Consider the following 23,310-nt stretch of genomic DNA (forward strand, 5'->3'; position numbering starts at 1 on the left):
AAAAGGTATTGTGGGCTATATGAGAAAACTGAAACTGTGGAGATGTTCAAGGGACACTTTACGCAGAATCAGAAAGTACTGAGTGTCTTCTGGCCCAGAGAATCGGTCTTTTAAGACTCAGTTCCAGAAGGAGGTGCCTCCATCGCTGGAGTCCTTTGTGAAGTGAAAGAAGTGAGGCATCCAAGCAAAGCACAGGGCAGATTAGCAGCAAATCACAGGGCAGATTAGCAGCAAAGCACAGGGCAGATTAGCAGCAAACCACACGGCAGATGAGCAGCAAAGCACGGGGCAGATTAGCAGCAAATCACGGGGCAGATTAGCAGCAAACCACAGGGCAGATTAGCAGCAAAGCACAGGGCAGATTAGCAGCAAAGCACAGGGCAGATTAGCAGCAAATCACGGGGCAGATTAGCAGCAAACCACAGGGCAGATTAGCAGCAAAGCACAGGGCAGATTAGCAGCAAAGCACAGGGCAGATTAGCAGCAAATCACGGGGCAGATTAGCAGCAAAGCACAGGGCAGATTAGCAGCAAAGCACAGGGCAGATTAGCAGCAAAGCACAGGGCAGATTAGCAGCAAATCACGGGGCAGATTAGCAGCAAACCACAGGGCAGATTAGCAGCAAAGCACAGGGCAGATTAGCAGCAAAGCACAGGGCAGATTAGCAGCAAATCACGGGGCAGATTAGCAGCAAAGCATGGGGCAGATTAGCAGCAAAGCACAGGGCAGATTAGCAGCAAAGCACAGGGCAGATTAGCAGCAAAGCACAGGGCAGATTAGCAGCAAACCACAGGGCAGATTAGCAGCAAAGCACAGGGCAGATTAGCAGCAAAGCACAGGGCAGATTAGCAGCAAACCACGGGGCAGATTAGCAGCAAATCACAGGGCAGATTAGCAGCAAAGCACAGGGCAGATTAGCAGCAAAGCACAGGGCAGATTAGCAGCAAATCACGGGGCAGATTAGCAGCAAATCACAGGGCAGATTAGCAGCAAATCACAGGGCAGATTAGCAGCAAAGCACAGGGCAGATTAGCAGCAAAGCACAGGGCAGATTAGCAGCAAAGCACAGGGCAGATTAGCAGCAAATCACAGGGCAGATTAGCAGCAAAGCACGGGGCAGATTAGCAGCAAAGCACGGGGCAGATTAGCAGCAAATCACGGGGCAGATTAGCAGCAAATCACGGGGCAGATTAGCAGCAAAGCACGGGGCAGATTAGCAGCAAAGCACGGGGCAGATTAGCAGCAAAGCACAGGGCAGATTAGCAGCAAAGCACGGGGCAGATTAGCAGCAAATCACGGGGCAGATTAGCAGCAAATCACGGGGCAGATTAGCAGCAAAGCACAGGGCAGATTAGCAGCAAAGCACAGGGCAGATTAGCAGCAAAGCACAGGGCAGATTAGCAGCAAAGCACAGGGCAGATTAGCAGCAAATCACAGGGCAGATTAGCAGCAAACCACAGGGCAGATTAGCAGCAAATCACAGGGCAGATTAGCAGCAAATGACAAGCTGGTGAGAATATGAGTAACATATTAACAGGTGAGTGGTTAAGAGATTTTATAAAAGGGAGAGAATGGGAAAGAACAGCAAATAAGAGGAAAAAATACACTAAGAATAAAACGGAAAAAAGAAATTAGCCAGTCAACAGGAAAGAGCAAATTCAAGTCGTCGATAAGAATATATGAAATTAAAAGCAGTTCATCCTCATTTTTAATATAAAATGCCAATCAAAACGCCAAGGAATCTTCACTTCCTGCCCATATTATAAGATTAAGAAATATCACATAAAGTGCCTTTTCTGAGTCGGGGAAAATAAACAATCATGCTGACGGTGACGTAAATTGGTGCAACCTTTCTGAAAAAGTTTTGAAAACTCTAGAAATACCTAAGTTTGTAGAAATATGTCATTCATAAACAATCATGGATGTGTTCTGCAACAAGTGTTCATATCAGCAATTTTCGTGAAAGGGAAAAGGCTGAAACACCTAACCGTACATTGAGGAGGGATTAGTGGAATCAATATTGGTCAATACTGATCCAAACAGAGAAAGACTGTGCAGGCATAAAACTTAATTAGTAAAAAATACATAATAACACAAAAGATACTCATCGTGTACCAGTAAGTAAAAGTGTAATTTACAAAATAATCATTCAGGGTGCTTTCATTTAAAAACATTTAAAAAATAGATTATATATACATAAAATAATTATGAAGCTTACTTATGCATGTTTATGCTAATAGTAGTTGCCTTCAGGTAAAAAGGTGACAGTGTTTTTTTCCTCTTTTTTCTTAACTGTAGCTTATAAAACTTCTGCAAAACCATATTATGTTAATAAGAAAAAAGCAAAAAAATTAAAAATAAAAAATGTCCGTATCAGCAGAACAGAATGTAGATGAGTGCTAATACCTGACCATGCTCTAAGGGATGAGTATCGTACAGAGGCATAATCTCATTGCTGGGGCAAAATATGTTTACGATATGATAAAAAGATATTGTTCACTTATTCCCAAATACGTATTTTCCACGTTTGTGTTACGTGATACCTGTATGTGGGTGGTTCTGTTGCCCACAGAACTGATATTCAATGGCCTGGGAGTGATCTTGGCTTATTTTTGGAGCTGATATTCAAGACAGATAAAGTGTTACCTATTTTCAGTGCTGAGAACTGGTTTATCTAGTCGCTGATTAAAATTAGGTAACTAAGAGATGACCCAAAAAAACTATAGATTATTCGGAAAGGTGGTCAAATTTTACAATGAATGGTTTACATGAATGTCAACCAAGAAATTACCTTCAAGGGATTGACTGGTAGTTGTATTGCTTTTTAATGTACTCCTCCATAAGCTTAAATTCATGCAAACTGGAAAAAAAATGTGCTTCTCCTAATTTAAAAATAGAAGAATGGTTTAAAATGATGGTTGCATTTATAGGTAATTACTCCACTTTCAAAAAGGAACACGTAGAAATCTGACACATCTCCTGATGACTCAGCTTGAGGTAAAATGCGACTGTGCTCACAAAAGTCACGAAATGTACGTGCAGCACAGAACATTGCATAAACAGGGTAGCTCTCTGACAGGGCTGAGCATGCTAATAAGAAGAGCTATCAATTCTCATCTGTCTTCAGAATCCTGCAAACACTCTGTAATAAGTTAAGAGTTGCATATTATAGCTCCACAGGACCACTGAGAATCCCTTATGACAATAAAAATCATTTTAAGTCACAAAATTCCCTCAAGGTCACCTGATGCAAAATGGCCCATTAACTATGTGCATATCACTTCATTATCACTTCCTGTCTTTGCAGATTAATTTTATATTTTTCAAACAGATTATAAGGAAGTACAGATTATACTGTGACAGTTCATTAAAATTAAGTTTCCTTTAAAAATTAAGATGGGATACCATACAGAGGTATTTATGGTAAAATATTTAATTGACTGAAGGGACAATCTACATGTAATTACTATTTTATATATAAATATGTCTTGCCCTAAAACCATATTTGTGATAGACTATCTTGGATATTGGTTATTCAAACTAAAGTCTGCACGCGAATTGTTTTCTCTTTAATGAAGTCAGATTATAAAATTCTAGTAAATTTTAGAAAGAAGTCTCTCCTTTTATCATTATATTGACATAAACAGTGTAATTTCTAGTTTTTAGGATTCTATTAGAAATGTACTGCTATTACAGAAAAATCTTCTAAAAAAGAGAACACACCTTTTTATTGAGTAGGTTTTGCTTAAAGGCACATTTCTATATTAAAAATAAGAACAACAATGGTAGAGTTATGAATTTTCAGCCACACAGAATTTTAAATTACAGTAATTTGATTGATCCATATTTTTATGAGATTTCTTAAGGATAGGAAATGTTAGATAAATGTCAATTACCATACATTAAGTAAACTACTTCCTTTACCTCACCTAATAAAATAAAGTTTAAAGGTTTGTAATAAAATTTCAATATAATCTCAGGGAACCAGAGGGCATGTAAGAAACTCTTGAGAAATACTCCTGAAGAATAATACATACACAGAGCAACTTTAATGATAACATGCATTCCTTCCGAAATATAAAATTTCTATTTTCTGTTGCACAATACCTATGCATGTAGGAGGGTCTGGTTGCCAAAAGAATCGGTTATTCAGCTGCACACAAGTGATTTTAGCTTGTCCTTGGAGCTGGTACCCAGGGTCACACTGGAAAGTGATGGTATCTCCTGGCTCTCTGCTGTCCCCATAGCGGGTGCCATTTTGAGGTATACCTGGGTCGTTGCAGGTGGACGCGATGGATGCTAGAAAGAAGGGACAACATCACATCAATGACTGGAAACACGATCCCAGCACTCTTATAGACGTAGAGCCCTTGTGGGCTGAAGCGCTCTTGATCCGGGTTAATGAATCACTTGTCCACATATGAATGTAAGAAAAGAAGCTTTTTTTTCCCTCAAGAATACATTCAATAGCATGCATCTTGATTATGCTTCCTTTGAACAGATTCTAGCAAAATCTTCATGAAAATTCAACCAATTATGGAATATATTAAGGATTTCTGTATCATACTATGCACACACACACACACATTCCCCTTTGATCGTCTCATTGACAATATTTTAATGAAAATACATGCCACAATTTAAATAATTTAAGAATACCAATCTCAAGAAACCTTGAGGAAAACAAAATAGGATAAATTCCCTTTGGTCAGTGCCTTCCCACTGCACAACCAGCTAAGATGAACTAAACTCTCTTAAACTGTTTTGTCCAAAACCACCTTTAGTTCTTTAAAGATATTTTTAATTCTCCTTTAATCCTAAAGAATATTTTTACCGAGTTTATAGTTTAGGATAGCTGTTGTTGTCCTTATTTTCCCCTAAATACTGTTAAGAAATTATCCCACTTCTTCTGCCTTCCAGTTTTCCTACTTAATCTCACAGTCTGAAACTACTCTAAGATCATCTTTTTGTCTTTGATGTCCTAACATTTCACAATATGATGTCTGTGTACAAATTTTCTTTATTTCTAAGGAAATAAAAGTTTTACAATATCATGTCTATGTATGAACCTCCTTTTATTAACCCTGCTTGGAATCATCTGAAGTTTTGAATCTGAGGATTAAGCCACTATCTTGTCAAATATCAGTTCTCTCCTATTATCTCTGTTCCTCTCTTATGAATTAAAATTTGACAAATGTCTCTATCTTCTGTGTCTCAACTTTTCATTTTTAAATCATTTTTTTATCTTTGTTCCATCTTCTGGGTAATTTTTTAGACTATCTTCCTATCACAATCTTCTCTCCATCTGCATCAAATTTATTATTTTATCATGTTGAGTTTTAAACTTTCTTTCATTGTGCTTTTCTGTTAGTTAGCATTTTGTTCAAATATCTTTGGCCATTTATACAGCATATTGTTCCCTACTCATATTTTTATTCTCTTTTATTTTTTAAACTCTTACAGTCTGATCTGATAATAATTCCAATATCTCATGTAATCTAAAGTGCCTCTGAGTTTTGAATTTGCATTTCTGTTTTTGGAACTTCACTTGCAATAATTGTTTTGAAGGTGTGTTTATCCAGAGGGGATTCTCATTTGACTTTACCATGTGCCTGGAACACGAGAAGCCTTCTACCTCTTTAAAAAAAAAATCTCTGTTGAGGCATTTTGGGCCACAGAAATGGCATGAATTTATCTATAAGCTAGTTTGAAACCTGCTTGTGGTTATGAGTTGTCTATATCTGTGTCTGTTTCTATACCTATATCTATATCCATATTTGTCTCTCTCCTATCTATTATCTATCTATTATCTACCATCTATCATGTATCTATCATCTATTATCTATCCTCTATCTATTATCTATCTATCATCTATTATCTATCTATTATCTATCTATCATCTATTATCTATCTATTATCTATCACCTATTATCTATCTATCTATCTATATCTATCTATTATCTATCTATCTCTACCATCTATCTATTCTCCCTTATAGTGAGAGTAGGACATCCCCCCTTTGGAGTTCTAGCAGTATATGAGGGTCTCCAATTACATTTCCAATACTGGAAAGATCTTAGACCTTGTTTCCTATTCTTTCAGCCCACAGACTCTCAAAATGGAAGCTCAGTGTCACCAGGGACCAACTGACAGATGCTCCCAGGGCAAAGCCAACTTCTGAACTTCATGACCTTTCTGCATTTCACATTATTTTGGTGACTCTCAGGATTCCTCATGTTCTTGCAGCTTCAGTGATACATTTTAAAAGGCTAAAAATAATTGTATCCAACACCTTTGACATATTTTCAGTGGATGTGTTTTCAGATAACATACTTTACTGTAATACTGGACACTGCAGACATTTCAGTTCTGTCTTAATCCCACAGCATGATGGCTGGCTTATCATACCTGTCATCCTTGTTATTATTATTAGTGTTCTGAGTAGGGGAATTTTACTTGGAAGCAGAATTCTCAGTAGATATCAAAAAGAAAGGAAGCATTTGGGCTTCCGTGTAGTTTTTTCAATGGGAAGAGAGCAGGAAATGCCATATCAGAGTCATTGAGGAAGATCCTTTTAGTTTCCACTCTCCTCCCATCAGATGCAAAGATTAGAATGCAGGGTGGAAAGCAAGCACATTTTCCCAAAAGAAGACCAGGACAGCAGTAGAATGCAGAATGGACCCAAGGACACAAAGCTTCTAGTTAGAAACTCAGAAGTGTCACACCCATAAGCCACACATTTTTATAATATAGAACAGCAATTATAGTATTCAATCACCAGAATCATAGCCCATCATGGCCATCACCTATGCAACAAAATGCTGCTTCCACTGAACTAGTATTTTACAAACGATCTTGAGTTTACTATTTGAGTAATTAAAGAATCTAAGCTCTACCTGTGCTCTACCTTTGCTGAGATTTCTCTAGACTCCAGAAAAAAACATAAGTAAATCCTATTGCACATTTACAATCTTGGCCATTGGACTGAATTTCACATCCCCCAAATAAACTTAATTCTTTCCTCAAGCAAGTGGGCACATGGATGATTACATATTCATTTCCAAGTGAGAATTAATTTAATATAGCATTAAAATAATGAAAAAATAAATATATAGTATTAAAACAGTTAATTGTCTATTATTAAACAGTGGTATTCTTAGTAAACACCCATAGAAATATTTATATGATAAATATGTAAATAAGTATGTAGTATTAAAATAATTTAAAAATAAACCTTTAGACGAAAAGCCAAGGAGATCATAGATAAGTCTCATTGTAATTTTTAAAACAAAGGTATGTTTTATTACTTCTCTTTCCGACTTTTTATTCAGTATTCATTAAAAGCAAACACACACATTACTCAATAAAAAAGCTTTACACAAAGATGCACAGATTTTGTACATGAATAAGAATTTCAACAGACATATGAGCCTTGCAAAAACAAGTGTTCTGTAGAACACTTTTCTATAGGTTATTAAAGGTGTTTGGTCAAACAAGATGGGCAAATACTGTATACTCTAGCTCCCTCTTGTAGATCCCCGCTGTACATCAGGGATTAAAGGCTCAGAGAAGCCCTACAGTAAAGAAACTAAAAAAAAAAAAAAAGTTTAATCCAGTGTATTCTAAATGTCTGTTATCATAGAGCATGTTTTTCTCAACAAATTTCTTCAAACTCTTCCAAATAAAGATCCACAGAATATCAGTATATAAAACACAGGCTTGTACTAAGGGTTATATGTCCTTTAATGGTATGAGGTTTAATTCAGTTTTGAAAGAAGTTTCTACTTCTAAAGCAAATTTCCATTTGGCATATCTGTAATAATAATAATAGAGCATGCCTTAAAAAGTTATAAAATAAAAATAAAAAGTTCTTAGGGTAATCTAGATTGGATTAAAAATACAAAATCAATAAGATGACTTTAGGGAAGACAAAACCATTTTAAAGAATGCAGTGGGAAATACGTTGGTTGGGTCCTTGAAATAAATGCCGTTTTATTTTCCCCTAGTTACAAATTGTGTAAAGATGTTTTCTGGTAAAGGCAATAAAGCTTATTTGGAGACTAATATGAAAGCCCCCAACCAAAGACATTTCTTTGGGGTCAGAAATTGCTTTTTCACCTTCAGGGTCATACAAAGTTATGGATGAGGCATACACTCATTTCCTTTTTATGATTGTTTTCTTTTATATGCCACATGTTTCTTGCACTCAATTTTCTCTTAAACGTTTTTTTCTTCAAATGGGATTTTGGTGACTGAATCATTCCAGTTTATTGCCATAAAAAGGAAAACAATATTTTCAGTTGCATCAGTCTCATCCCTCTATCACCTTAGAAAAAGAAGATACCATTCCTGAGGTGATGGGTATTGTATTTTTCAATTTCCCCAGGGGTTCCCTGGACTATTTCAAGTCATAAAGAACCTTCCACAGGCCCAGTGGCATCTAAGGGACATCGCTACTCTTTGTCTCTGAATCTAGAGTGATGGACTTGAGCGATCTGAACCTGTGCTCCACTTAGCGTGAGAGCCACGGACCTGATGTTTTTGTTTGCAAGAGGCAGCAATGGTGGTGGAGAACCATTGTATCATAAGAATTGCAATGTACACAAATTTATTTCCAATGGGATAAAGTCATTTTTGACACTGGAGACTTTATGGAATATATACATATTAAAATAATATGCAGAGTTGTGTTCTTTTTCTATTCTAAAAAATTGTGCATTTGGGACACGTCCTATTAAATGTGTCAAGTCCTCCTTGCATGTTTTTTATTTTTTAAAATAAATTTATTTATTTGTTTATTTTCAGCTGTGTTGGGTCTTCGTTGCTGTGCACGGGCTTTCTCTGGTTGCAGTGAGCGGGGGCTACTCTTTGTTGCGGTGCGTGGGAGTCTCACTGCTGTGGCTTCTCTTGTTGCGGAGCATGGGCTCTAGGCGTGGGGGCTTCAGGAGTTGTGGCACACAGGTTTAGTTGCTCCGCAGCATGTGGGATCTTCCCGGACCAGGGCTTGAATCCGTGTCCCCTGAATTGGCAGGTGGATTCTTAACTACTGCGTCACCAGGGAAGCCCCTGCATGTTTTGTTTTGTTTTGTTTTGTTTTTTGTTTTTGTTTTGTTTTGTTTTTTTGCGGTACAAGGGCATCTCACTGTTGTGGCCTCTCCCATTGCGGAGCACAGGCTCCGGATGCGCAGGCTCAGCAGCCATGGCGCACAGGCCCAGCCGCTCTGCGGCATGTGGGATCTTCCCGGACCGGGGCACGAACCCGCGTCCCCTGCATCGGCAGGCGGACTCTCAATCACTGAGCCACCAGGGAACCCCCCTGCATGTTTTTAAACATCATTTAAAAGTATTTATCGAGAGCCGGATGTTGAGCAGCCGGACAGCAACTCAGCAGTATTCAAGCCCTGGAAGGGAGATGGATCCCACATTGCCTTTTATGGACGAGTTGTGGAGTGGACAATACATTTCAGGGTCAAAGTGAGTAAAGATAAAGAAGTGTGTAAAGTGAGTAAAGATAAAGTGAGTAAAGTGAGTAAAGATAAAGAAGTGTGCATTTATGTGGTAATAACTGTGTTATTCGTTCATAGAAGTAAAGTTTGCTTAGTGTACATTTATTATCTTAAAACACCCTTTCATAACATAACCTCCACAGAGAGAATGCTTACCACGTATATGGAAAAACATATAAAGCGACACCAATCCGCTCCATATCAGAAGCAGAGATATCTAACAGTCAGATCTTAACCTGCATATTAAGTTCTCATGTTCTTGAGTTAAGAAAATTGAATTAACTCTTTATGCACGTGGTCAGGTTATCATTTTCTCTGAAAAGTTGCTCTTTTGGGTTAGATCATAGCACTGAATAGGGAAATCTCCTTCTGGAGGGTCACTGACTGTATTTGACAGGATAGACCTGAACTGGCCGTCAGAACTCTGTCACGTGTGCATCAGCGCTTTGGTGGCTGGAAAAGGTTTAGGAAACACACAGAAAAGAGGAACCTCAAGTCATCCAACGGGTGCTTCCACTCAATCCCAGACTCCAAATTAAAGAAAGTAGGTATGAATTCTACCAAGTTCCGCTTAATTCAGTCGACATTCCTCCTCTCCTTTCTGACAATGACAAAGTGCTTCAGGAAATGGAGACACGGAGTTTTCTGAGACCTTCCGAGATCAAGAGCAGAGCTGCTGGCTGCTCAAATGCACATTGCACAAATCCCTCTCCTGGGCTTCAAAAGTAACACACAGTGCTGGGGAAAGAGCCTTGACACAAGTCTCATATCTTACACAAAAGTTCTTTCACAGTTGATCACATTTAAATACAAAAGGTAAAACTATAAAACTTTTAGAAAAACTTTTAGGAGAAAATCTTTGGGATTTAAGGCTAGGCAAGGACATGACAACATGAGCATGTTCTATAAAAAGCAAAACTTAATAAACTTCATCAAAATTAAAAAAATTTTCTCCAAGAAAGACTTTGTTAATAGGATGAATAGACAAGCTAAAGACCAAGAGAAAAAGTTTAAAAGCCACATATCTGACAAAGGACTAGTATCTAAAACATATTGAGAATGCTGAAGATGCAAAAAAATAAAATAAAATAAAAACATGAAAATACCCAACCAGAAAACAGGCAAAAGGCATGAAAAAGCATGTCACTGAAGAGAACGTACAGATGGCAAATAAGTACGTGAAAAGATGTTCAAAATCATTAGCCATTAGGGAAATGCAAAGAGATATCACTACATACCTATTAGTACAGCTAATAATATCACATATATAGACAACATCAAATGATGGTGAGGACGCAGAGAAAAGGAATCACTTAGGCATTGTTGGTGTTAATGTAAGATGGTACGGCCACTTTGGAAAATTATTTGGCCATTAAAATCTAAACATTCAATTGTCATTCAACCCAGAAATTATACTTCTGGGCATTTATCCCAGATAAATGAAAACTTATGTTCACACAAAAACTTGTACATGAATGTTTATGGCAGCTTTATTCATAATGGTCCCAAACTAGAAACAACCTAGATGTCCTCCAGTGGGTGAATGACTAAACAAGCTGGTATATCCGGTCTATGGAATACTGCTCCGCAACACAAAGGAATAAACTGCGGGGACACACAACAGCCCCAGTGAATCTCCACAGAACTACTCTGAGTGAAAAAAGGGAGACTACACCTTACAGGATTCCTCTCATATAACATTGTTGGAATGGCAAAGTCATGTAAACAGAGAACAGATTAGAGGTTGCCAGGGTTAAGGATGGGGTGGCGGCAGGAGGGAAGTGGGTGTGGCTAGAAAAGGACAACCTGAGGGACCCTTCTGGTGATGGATGTTCTGCATATTGACTGCTCATTGTCGATATTCTGGCTGTGATTTGTGCTCTAGTTTTGCAAGATGTTACCCCTGGGGGGGGGATTTCCTAAGGGTTCACAGGATCTCTCTGTTTTATTTCTCACAAGGGCATGTGAATTTACAAGTACTTCTAAAGAAAAAGTTTAATTATAAAGGTTTATATATATATGCACAAATATATGTCTGAGTTGCAGTATTCACTTGAATTGCATACAATGAATACAAATCATTTTAGATTGAAAATTATTTTTATTATATGAATGTATGTGTATAGACGTGTTTAATTTCAAAATTCAAAGGAATGAAACAATATCAGGATTCAACACAGGAATCGTGTTATTTCTGCATGTTCCTTCATGACAGAAAGAAACATGGGCTTCAGGATTGTGAAATTATGGATATATACTGGCAAATCTGAAGATGCACACTATATATTGTCACTCATTCCTGGGGAAAATGACTCTTTCTTTCGGAATAAACAAATACTAAATCAAACGAGAAGTCCTTTCTCATGAACACAATTAACTACCAAGAGGCTTCATTAATGCTATTACTGCGGGCCAGAGGGAACAAATTAGAGGCCAAGATTCCTCAGACAGGAACGCTGAAGCCTCGGAAGGCGTGAAAGATTTTAGTTTGTCAGCGGGACCACAGGCATTAAAACACTTGTGCAGACAGAGAGAGTGATGTTAGTATACGAAAATATTAAATACCCTTTATGATCTGTTACTCAAGCATCCTCTGTAACAATGTTTCAAAAGTGGAATATTTGCTTTCATGGTCTTTGTACTGAATAAACACTTAATAGCTATGAAAATATGTCATTACAGTAGACTATCAAACGTAAGTGTAAATTGAGTTCTACAATTTAAAAAAAAACTTCAATATGCAACAGAAATAAATCAATCACTTTGATTCTGCACAATAGGGAATGTGAATTCCATTAAAGCAAAACAAGTTGAGTCCCATATTTCATGCTAATTAAATCAAAATATAATAATTCAAGAGCTATTTATATTGCAGCTATTAAACTAGACAATAAATCCCCTCATCCTACACATTTTCATTTTCAAATTCAGGAGTCACTTATTTTTTTGTAATAATCGTCCTTATACTTTTTCTGCTGCTTATAGTAAGATCTGAGTCCTCTATCTGTATAACATTGGAGTTTTTAAATTAACTTGTTTAAATTGTTTTAAATTAACTTTTTAAATGATTTCAAAGATCCTCATAATCAATTATTGGAAAGAGAACATTAGTGGTATATAATACATGTCCAATTTAGGCAATTTCTGTAAGTCAAATAATTTTTCTATTTCTTGTAAATAAATGTTCTAATATTTGTTTGCTAGTTATAAAACTATATTTTTGATATCTGCATACCACATAGTTGTAAAAGTTAGACCATGTAAGAGAATGCACTTGGAAAATTTTAAAAGACATAAAAATATAACATTACTAGTGTTCACAACAGTACTCTAGTCACTTGTGTCAGTTAAGTTCCAAAGACTGCACTGGGAACTAAGCTAACTTCCTCCTTTATAAAGGAATTGCTACTCAGAGAAAAAATACTAATTAGCACTTCTATTCTCATCATGCCAAACACAGAATCTATGGGAAACTAAGTATGTCTGAAGATCTAAAAATACTTTAGACTTATTTTAAAAACACTTTTTATCTATTTAGTAACACAGATATTTACACTTTGAATGCATCATAAAATCCTATGTTTTGCATCCTCATAACAGTGAAGAATCCTTCATTCAGTTATTCAAAGAGATTTTAGTTTCTTTATATCTAAAGTCACAATCAAAGGAAAACCTCACCCTCCATAGATCCTGTTCTAAACATCTATCACATTAGTCATCACTGTTAAATTGATTCTCAGCTTTTAATAAGTATGAAAGATAAAAATCTGTGTACTGACACAAGACAGACTTGAGGGGAGAAAAAGATGACTATCACATTTTTCACTGAACATTCTGCAAATCCACCTATTCTTTACTGATAATAAGTGCACGATTAACAATTTCAACATGTTACAGAAACCTCAGGTGGTTGCAGCCATGCAAGTATCTGGTATCATAACGTTAGTGTGGTCAAGTGATAGTTAACCTGTTTACTATCTTTTCCTGCCTCTAAATCAAAGCTGCACTATCTGCACGCCTTCCTGCCAAGCAAGTGTCAGGAGAATCTTACTTTTGTCAGTTTGAATTGAATAGTGTGAAACAGGAGGCCAAAGAGTTGGAGAAATCTAATTTGAGAGCTGCAGACTGTGTCATTTATCACATAATACTTCCCTGGAGTCAATATATCTCTAGAACTGAGAATAAATAATAGCAGTCCCTTATATTGGGGAAAATTGATAAATCAAAGTGCTTTTGTGTTCCTTACTTTTGAGAGCAGTCCTCATCAAAACTGTGGGTGGCAAAAAGAGTATGGTGCCCTAATTTAACCTAAGTCCATGAAAATTGTGCACATGCCTGTTTACAGAGCTGTTAAGATGGGGCTTAGCCCCAAGCCATGTTATCTTTCATGGGTAGAAAGACAGTGCCTCTGTGATGCCTGTTCTAAAAATTATATAATATTACATGTGTGTGCATATGTGCGTATACTTTTGAGAGTTTTCTGTTACAGGATTATGCAGTTTACTATAGTTTAAGTGAGTCTTATAATGCTTAAAATTATATACATAAAAATATAATATATAGTTATATATAATACAATATATAATATATTATATACATATGTTGTATATTATATATATAATATTATATATATGTATTTTTTCCACTTCCACTCTGATAGGATTGCTAAATCTGGACAGTTTATATTCTCTTTAATACTGCTAAATGCTTCCAAGCATATTACTCAAATGTGCACCTCAAATTTCTTTTTTAATCACCTTAATGAGAACGTGAGTTATCTGGGGAGGACAAGTTCTTTTTTTAAAATTTATTTATTTATTTTTGGTTGTGTTGGGTCCTCGTTGCTGCACTCAGGGTTTCTCTAGTTAAGGCAAGCGGGGGCTGCTCTTCATTGCGGTGTGCCGGCTTCTCACTGCGGTGGCTTCTCTTGTTGTGGAGCACGGGCTCTAGGCGCACGGGCTTCAGTAGTTGTGGCACATGGGCTCAGCAGTTGTGGCTCACGGGCTGTAGAGTGCAGGCTCAGTATTTGTGGCACACGGGCTTAGCTACTCCGCGGCATGTGGGATCTTCCCGGACCAGGGCTCAAACCCGTGTCCCCTGCATTGGCACGTGGATTCTTAACCACTGCACCACCAGGGAAGTCCAAAGACAAGTTTTAAGTCACTTTTAAAATTCAATTCAACACACATCTACTGGGTGGTTGCTCTTGTAATTGGAACCATCCTAAAGACTGAATATTAGAGCAGAAATATTAAAAAAATCAATAATTTAGGAAATTCAGTCTCACTAGAATCAATAACCAAAAAAAAAGAAATAAGCAGAAAATATAGACACATACACAAGAAACAAGAAAACAAAAGACAAAATACTTTTAAGTGTCAAAAGTGAGGCAGAGATAAATGCAGTAACTAGTGTAAAATATCTGACTTCTGAATACCAGGATATTCAGTAACAGCCAAAAAGTTATAAAAATAACTAGTGGTGAACATTATACAGGGGGAAGTGTAAAAATGATATAAAATGGGTTCTTATTTATTATTTGGGATCAGAGAATCCTCCTACAAGGAGTGGTGTTTAACTGCCACTCGGGAAATGGACAGGAATAGCAGGCAGTGAACAGGGGGACAGAGTCCTGGACAGAAGGCACTTTGCAAGTCAAGGTCTGAAAACAGGAGAAAAGAATCCTTAGAAGCCAGGTGGAAGGAGTGGGTGAGGATGGGCAGATACACGGGAGCCCCACGTCAATCAGTCGGGGGTCATGTAACAGGATTTTATTCTCCAGTCAGATACTGGAGAAGGACTTTTTAAGTGGGGGGCTTAGCTTGATTAGATTTGCTCTTGGCCAACGTGGCTTTTCTCAAACGCAGGTTCAATACAATCGCCCTCCTCGGAGCAGCCCTTTAGACAGAGCCTGGTGTGGGTGAGACCCAGCAGATGTGGGCTTGTGTGATGAAGGGGAAATGCAAGATAAGAACAGCCACACGAGGTCTTGTTGGAGGCTGGGCCTGCATTGGATTGGATGTGGTGACGGGATAGACCCGGACATGCCAATTTTGACATGTCTGCAAGATGTCCAAATGAATTTATGTATTTGGGCCCTTAGAGCTTCACAAGACAGGTGTGAGCTCCGAATAGAGAGTTTTGAAGTGATGACCTTCTGGATCTTTGTCCACACCCAGGGAAGAAAGAACATTGCTCAGAGAGACAGTGAATAGAGAGAACAGATGACTTAAGACCAGGTCCCAAGGAAACCAGGAAGAGGAAGGTGAGACTGCAGGAGACAACAGAGGGACTGGCAAGGCAGGAAGGATCGGAGGGACAGTTGTGAAAATCCAGGGAAAATAATATTTCAACAAGGTGGAAAGTGTCAGATGCACTGAACTTCTGCAGGAGGCCACTTACCAGAACCACGAAAAGGTGTGTGTTGATTGAGACTCATGGCTTATTTTTGACCGTGACAAGAGCAGTGAAACCGAGGTGATGGGGGCAGAAACAAACCAGGGGGCTGCAGGATGATTTGGAGGTGAGGAAACGCACACAGCAAGCCCAAAACATGTTCTAGATGAAGGAGAAAAACAGGATGCTCAAAAGCAGCAAAGGGTTGTTGTATGTATTTATCTTAAATTGTGATTTGAGCGTCTGTGTACAAGGAGTGAGGAGTCAGAGGAAAGGATGAAAATGAAAGAAGACGAGGACACACCGGGCAAGGTCCCAGCAGCTGGGGGCATATCCATGATAGGAGCAGCCTTGCTTGGGAGAAGGCGTGACTATCCCAAGCTAACAGGAGTGAAGAAACAGAATGATGTCTCCTGGAGGAAGTGGAAGGAAATCCTTCTGACAGGTTTAACTTTGTGAATGAAGACTCCAGGTCATCCACTGCCCCAAAGAGGAGACGAGCAAAGGGGTGAAGGTTTGAAAATGAGGTGAATGGGACCCAGAGTTCCCTGGCAAAATAAGTGACTGTAGCTCAGCCACGTGAGGGTGGGGGTCCCACAGTCACTGGGAAGAAGCTCTTGGTTTACGCGTCTCCTTCTCACCAGAGGATGCTGGGCAGACGCGATGCAGGAAGCACATGGGCCAGGGAGCTTAGCACGTGGTAAGAGACTTGATTTTAAGGATAAAATGGCTGAAGACAGAAAAGAAGTATCGGGAATTTAGGAGGAACCAATAGAAGGGAGAACAGCGACAGCCTAGACGCCCCAGTAAAGCACTAAGAACCGACACAGGCGGGGAAGTGGAGATGGAAAGATCAGCTGTGGGAACGGAGCAGCACGTTCCAGTTCAGCTTTGCCGACTGAAGGTGAAGCAGGATGCAGTGCACCCTCCCAAGAGTGGCTGGTGGAGTGGAGTGGAGACCGCAGGGCGTCAAGCAGGAGCTGAAGACCTCAGAGGTGGGCGTCACCCCAGGGAAGGTGGAGGACACATCCTGGAGCTGCAGGGAAGCAGACCAGGGTCCTCACCAGGTGGGCCGTCCAGAGGAGGCGGACAGAGACAAGGAGATTCTAGGTGAATGGAATATGTTTCCCCATAACTTTTATGAAGACCGGGCAACGTCTGCCTTATTAGCACTGGATCCCCAACGCCAGCACTGATCAGGAGCACAGCGGGAAGGGGTTCAATATTGGTTGGTGAATAAATAAAGTAATACACGAATGAATGAATGAGTGGTTAGTTCATTAATTCCTCATTATTACACCAATGTGTTCACACAAATTATGAGGACAAGGGTGACCTGGGCAGGGTGTGGTCAGATGCTTATCTCAATATTTGTCACAGTGATTCAAATTTTCTATGTTCTCCTCACTGACTCAGCTTATTTCTGAATGACATGCTTTTAAAGACATTATGATAATTCAGTCTGTAAAATTTAGGAGCATCCCCTTCTCATTCAAGCGAGGTAGCATAACTCTGCCTACTGCACTGTGCTGATTGACAGTTACATCCGCGGTCCTGGGGGCGGGGGGCCGTGCTGGGACTCCCCACAGAAATCACTGCTGCCTGAGGAATGATTTATGAGCTTTCAGTAGGAGTAAGATTTAGATTAGCAGAAAGGTAGGTACAGATGATACTCCCACTAGTAGTTTTATAGAAAAGGGTTGAGATCTCTTTCACAGTAAGTATTAGATACATCCTCAAGGAAAGGGAACCCTTTGTGCACTGTTGGCGGGAATGCTAATTGGTGTAGCCACTGTGGAACACAGTGGGGAGGTTCCTCAAAAAATTAAAAATAGAGCTACCATATGACCCAGCAATCCCACTTCTGCACATAAGATCAAAGGGAATGAAAACAGGATCTCAAAGAGATACCCGCACCCCCATGTCCACTGCAGCACTATTCACAATAGCCAAGGTATGGAAACAACCTAAGTGTCTATCTACAGATGAATGGATAAAGAAGATGCAGTACATGCACACACATACACACACACACTGGACTGTTATTCACCCATGAAAAAGAAGGAAATCCTGCCATTTGCTACAACATGGATGGACCTCAAGGGCATTATGCTATGTGAGATGTCAGGAAGAGAAAGACAAATACTGTATGATAGCACATATGTGGAATCTGCAAAAGCTGAATTCATAGAATCAGCGAGTAGAATGGTGGTTATCAGGGGCTGGGGGGTGGGGGTGAATGGGGAGATGTTGGTCAAAGGGCACAAACCTCCGGTAACAAGATAAATAAGTCACGCACAGCATGGTGACTACAGTTAAGAACACTGCATTATATACCTGAAAGTTGCTAAGATAGTAGCTCTTCAGTGTTCTCACCACCAAAAAGCAGTGGTAATTATGTGATGTGATGTGGTATGAACTACAGTGGTGATCACTTTTTAGTCTCTAAATGTATCAAATCAACATGCTGTACACCTTAAACTTACACATTTCTATGTATCAATTATTTTATTATTTTTTAAAATTGAGGTATAGTTGATTTACGGTATTACTGAATATGTTAGTTTCAGGTGTACAACACAGTGATTCAATATTTTTATAGGTTATACTCCATTTAACGTTGTTACAAAACAATGGCTTTATTTCCCTGTGTTGTACATATCTTTGTGGCTTATCTATGTTATATATAATTGTTTGTACCTCTTAACCCCCTACCCTATCTTGCCCTTCCCCACTTCCCTCTCCCCACTGGTAACCACTAGTTTGTTCTCTCTACTGGTGAGTCTGTTCTTGTTTCTTTTTTTTATATTCACTAGTTTGCTTTGTTTCTTCAAAGCAAATAAGTCAGTTATATTTCAATAAAACTGGAGGGGAAAAAAGATACGTCCCCAAGAATAGGGAAGATGCCATTATGTGTCCTGTTTTTCTCTGTTCCTCTTGTTATCAATCTTGTTAGTATTAGACAAAGCCAACCACAGCTAAAACCCCAACACTCTGTGGAATCCAGGATTTAGAATTTAAACTAAATTCTAAATAAGCTAGCATCTTAGTCTCAATAATTCAACACACACCAGTTCTACCCCTGTTATGAGCTGGGTGCGAGTAATCAAAGGTGGATAAAACTCTTTGGCCTCTCTGGGTGTGAGTGGCCAATGATAAGAACATACGATCAGTTTTCCACCAGCCCCACAAGGGGAGTCCCAAGAGAGCGGGGGGGTGAGCAGTCTAGCTGCACCTGCTGTGTCCTGTCTCTGCGCAGAAACTTGGTACAGGCGCCTGGTCTCTACGGCCGGTTCTCTCCTATAAACAATCCCACTCTGCTCAGCAACTGGCAGCCCCAAGGGTCTCTCTTGTTTTGAACAACAAATGATTTTTTTAAATGAAAATGTACCTATTAAATTATCCTTCAATAAAGTAAATTAGGAAGGGATGTTATGTAGCCGCTAAGTTAGGACCATTATTTACAGGGAAATCCATCTCATGGAATCTGAGGGTGCAAGATCGCCCTGGAGCCGTTCTCCCTAGAGTGGGAGAGCTGAGAGTTCGGACCACTAGAGGCTCAGCTGAAGTTTATTTAACCCCTAGAGTAAAGGTCAGTTTTGTGAGCCGAACTCCATTTTCTTACATTTTATGCATGATTAAATAGTAATTAAACTTTAATGAAAAGTGTTAGGCTGATTACAATTAACATAATTGCACTAGTCAGTTCTTATTCTCATGTTTTACATGCTGTGTGCAGCTGGCAGGACAATGGACCTTGAATGGGGTGTGAATATCCTGTGAGCACCAACAGTTCATTTTTCTAGTGGAGAAAATGTCTTACAGCAAAGGGAAGGTAAACACACACATAAGGAAGGGTGTGGTGTGCAGCTGCTCCCTCAGTGGCCATTAAGCCTGCACACAGGCACATAGCACTGGGGCTAAGAATCAATATCCCCACACCCCAGCAAGCAGTTGTTCTTCTCCCAAGATTATTATAAAGCAGGGAAAAAAATGATCTTTTTTTAACAAAATAAGGAAATTTATCAAATAATAGATTAAACTATGTTCATTTAAATTAAAACATGGGTATTAGTCTTTATAAAATGAAAATAGTCTGCTTTGTTTCCAACTGGTATCAAAACATTAAGGAAGGATAAATAAATGTATAAAGAATTATAAAACTTAAAAGGTCAACAAAGATGTATACATGTTATTAAATCTGTCTAATGCGTTTTTTTACCAGTGAAAACACAGTCTATACTGTCCACTACTTCTGATAATAAATGTCATATAAAGACCATTAACACTGGACAGAAACTAACTCAGAACTGAAAGAATCTTTATTATTAAAGCCTTTTCTATTAACATTTTTGAATGAAGCTGAAATCAGTAATGAAACATCCTTTTTGGTGCATGACATAGTGTTTGTCACACAATCAAAATCATTCTAATATTTTCAAGATTCGCATCGTTGGAAAGTTTTCAAGCATATTTGATTAGAAAACAATTTTTAGCCACTGACTGTATGTCATGTTCTAGACATTCTGCCCTCCAGGAACTTAGTCCCGTAGACTGCAAGTAGGATGCTCACACATGATGGGATAAACACTGTCTCAGAAATATGAGCACTGAATTTGGGCACTGTAAGTGACAATGTCATTAATTCTGCTAAAGGGGTCTTAAAAGATGGTGTGTCCACATGTGGATTCATCAAGCAAGCAAAGAGGAAAAAGCCAAGAGCAGTGTGTAAAATGAACATATACCAAATACGTGCATACAAATACATACACGCCTCTTGCTGGTGTGTATGTTACAGGGTGGTTGACAGGGTGGAGGGCAGTAATTAAGGATGAAAACTGAAAATGTAGAGTTTTGCATAAGTTTGCATACAGGCTTTTATAGCCTTTATTTTGGCAATGGGGAGAATCAGAACTCTCTCTGGCTGAGATGGGAAGCCAGTGGAGAGTTCTGACCAGAGCAAGGTGCCTCATTAAGACCCATTCTGGTTCCTCTGGTTAGGTAAGATCGTAAATGGACAAGAGCAGGGAGACGAAGCCAGTCTGTAAGCCATGGAAGCTCAGTCCAGTGTGGAAGGACCCAGATCAAGGTGGTAGGGGTACAGGTGGAGAGATGTGGGATTTTGAATATGGACCCTACTGAATCTGATGCTGGATTATATGTGGGGTGGAAGATAAAGGGGCGACTCAGAATGCAGCTGACATTCACCGAGATGGGAAAGCTTGAAGGAAACCAGGTTTGAGAAAGGAGAGGATTGGAAATGTGGTCACGTTTCACATGGTTATGTCCTCTGCTTTCTATCCCCACATCAAGTTGGAGGGAGACCTCAGGTACTCAGGGGAGAGGTCTTGGAAGGCTGACCGATGGAACCTGAGGAGTCAGTACTGATGGAGAGAAAGAGACATGAGGATGGGCCCTAGTGAAATCCAACCTTTACAGCTTGGGGAAGGAAAGATGAGAACCAGAAAAAAGACTATAATGGAGTAGCCACTGGAAGAAGGAGGACCAAGAGGGGATGGGGAGATGGAAGGCAGTTAAAGAAGGTGTTCTAATAATAGAGAAACTGTCAAAATTAAAAAGCCACAACCAGGTATGGATTATGTGACTGAGAGGGAGGGTGACATTGATGTTAAATCCTTACACTTTAACTTTATTGAGAAAAGTCTGATCATTCAAGTGTCTCTAAGAAAACGAATGTTCAAATAAGGGCTTTTCCTCCAATAACTAAGTTACACCTACAATGCGAAGTTCACGTAGTATTGGCATACTATCAAGTTAAAATGGTTTACCAAGAAAACTAATTTAATACTATTGAATACATGTCATTTTTGCTTTGCAACAAAGGTCATACTCAAAGTATCAATTATTTGAGGAAAATACTGAAGTTTCATTATTTTATTTTGAAATCATAGATAAGTGCTAATACTTCAAATTCTAACATTAGCTTGTCTTAGGAATGGCAACGCAATCTAACTTACACATAAAGTACCTCTTTTTTTTAAGTCCCAGGATCATAAAGACAAATAAATGGGCTTTTCCTGCCTTCCACCTACAGAAGAGCAGCAAGGCTTCTTGAGCTGGAGGGATAGGCTCTTTTGCATGTTTCAAGGAGATTCAAGCCTTTGGTTTAGAAATACTCTAGCCTGATCTAGTTTCATGGCTGGATTCTCCAGTGGGGAAAGGATGGCTCAGAATTGCAGGAGTGGAGAGTGGCACATTGGTCATGGGTGTAGGGAGGTTGACCAGATATCCCAGCTTGCCATTGCTGAAGGGGGTTCCTGGGACATAGCAATGTCAGTTTCATGGGCTTGACAATGTTCCTTTGGGAACTGTATCATTTAGGATCCAACACAAAACATATGACACACTTCCCATAGATCATTTGAGAGGGTTTCTTTACAAATGTTGGGTTTGGAGAAGCCCAGGTAGAAGTGTGGTCACTGGGAGTTGGTTACAGAAACCTGGAAAGGGACATGTATGGATACGGCTTCTTGAGAAAAATAGTGAGCTTTGGTTGAGGGAATCTGATAGGGAGGTATCACACTCCGACACCGCTCTCCTCCCTGCACCTCTCATCTCCTGCCCGAGCCCCCCACTGGAGGAACCCAGGCAGAGGGCACAGAACATAGTCCACACATGTCCACCACTAGGATCAGAGTAGATTGAGAAATGGTGGAGAGTAGATCTAAAAAGGCAAAGGGAAAATACATGATGCAAGTGGAAAGGTGCTTAGAATTTGGTGCAATATCTTCAATTCACAAATAAAGCAATAAAGAAAGAGATAGGTCAGTTTCAAATCTCTAGAGATCAAGAGAGAAACCCAAATTTTCAGCATCACAATTCAGGCCAAGTTTTTCTAAATGATGCCAAGCAAAGTTTTTATATCTTGTTTTTTCCTTCCCATAGAGTTTTAAAGACCATGCAGAAACCCATTCATACAAAAGCCTCAGAGTCAACATTTTATTTTCAAATGGTATTTCCCAAAGTGCATACTAAATGCTATGTTAAACCATATGAAAATGCTAACATTCAACCATTTTTTATCTGCAAAAATGACAATTCTGTATGGTTCAAACTAGAACACTTGGAAAACCAAGTGAAAAAAATTAAGCAAGTTTCATTTCTGTAGGAACTTTAATGGGCGTGTTCATGTTTATCACCTCCTAAGCATCAATATGTCAGTTAAGTATATTATTTGTATAATTATAAATATAGAACATAAATGTCTATGCTCTCAAATAACTATAATAAAGGATTCTCCTTTGTCTTTAACCCAAACTAGGAAGATGTCTTTTCAAAGAGAAAATCATGAGGAATATAGAAAAATAAGTGGTTTCTTGGTTCCACATGAATTTTTAAAAAGGGAAGATTTTAAAAGGCCAGGAACAAAACAACATACTCTTACCAT

General features: G+C 38.9%; 1 protein-coding gene across 2 annotated transcripts in view; it reads right to left on the minus strand.

Annotated features, from left to right (window-relative positions):
• The window catches only part of CSMD1 (CUB and Sushi multiple domains 1), a 1,746,885-nt gene that overhangs the window by 213,366 nt on the left and 1,510,209 nt on the right, over positions 1–23,310 (minus strand). For both annotated transcript variants that reach the window (XM_049704254.1, XM_049704253.1), the window contains exon 27: positions 4,108–4,299. In XM_049704254.1, the coding sequence (XP_049560211.1) occupies positions 4,108–4,299 (192 nt within the window). The remainder of the gene's footprint in view (positions 1–4,107; positions 4,300–23,310) is intronic.

This window comes from Orcinus orca, chromosome 21, assembly GCF_937001465.1.
Source record: "Orcinus orca chromosome 21, mOrcOrc1.1, whole genome shotgun sequence".
Classification (NCBI taxonomy): Eukaryota; Metazoa; Chordata; class Mammalia; order Artiodactyla; family Delphinidae; genus Orcinus; species Orcinus orca.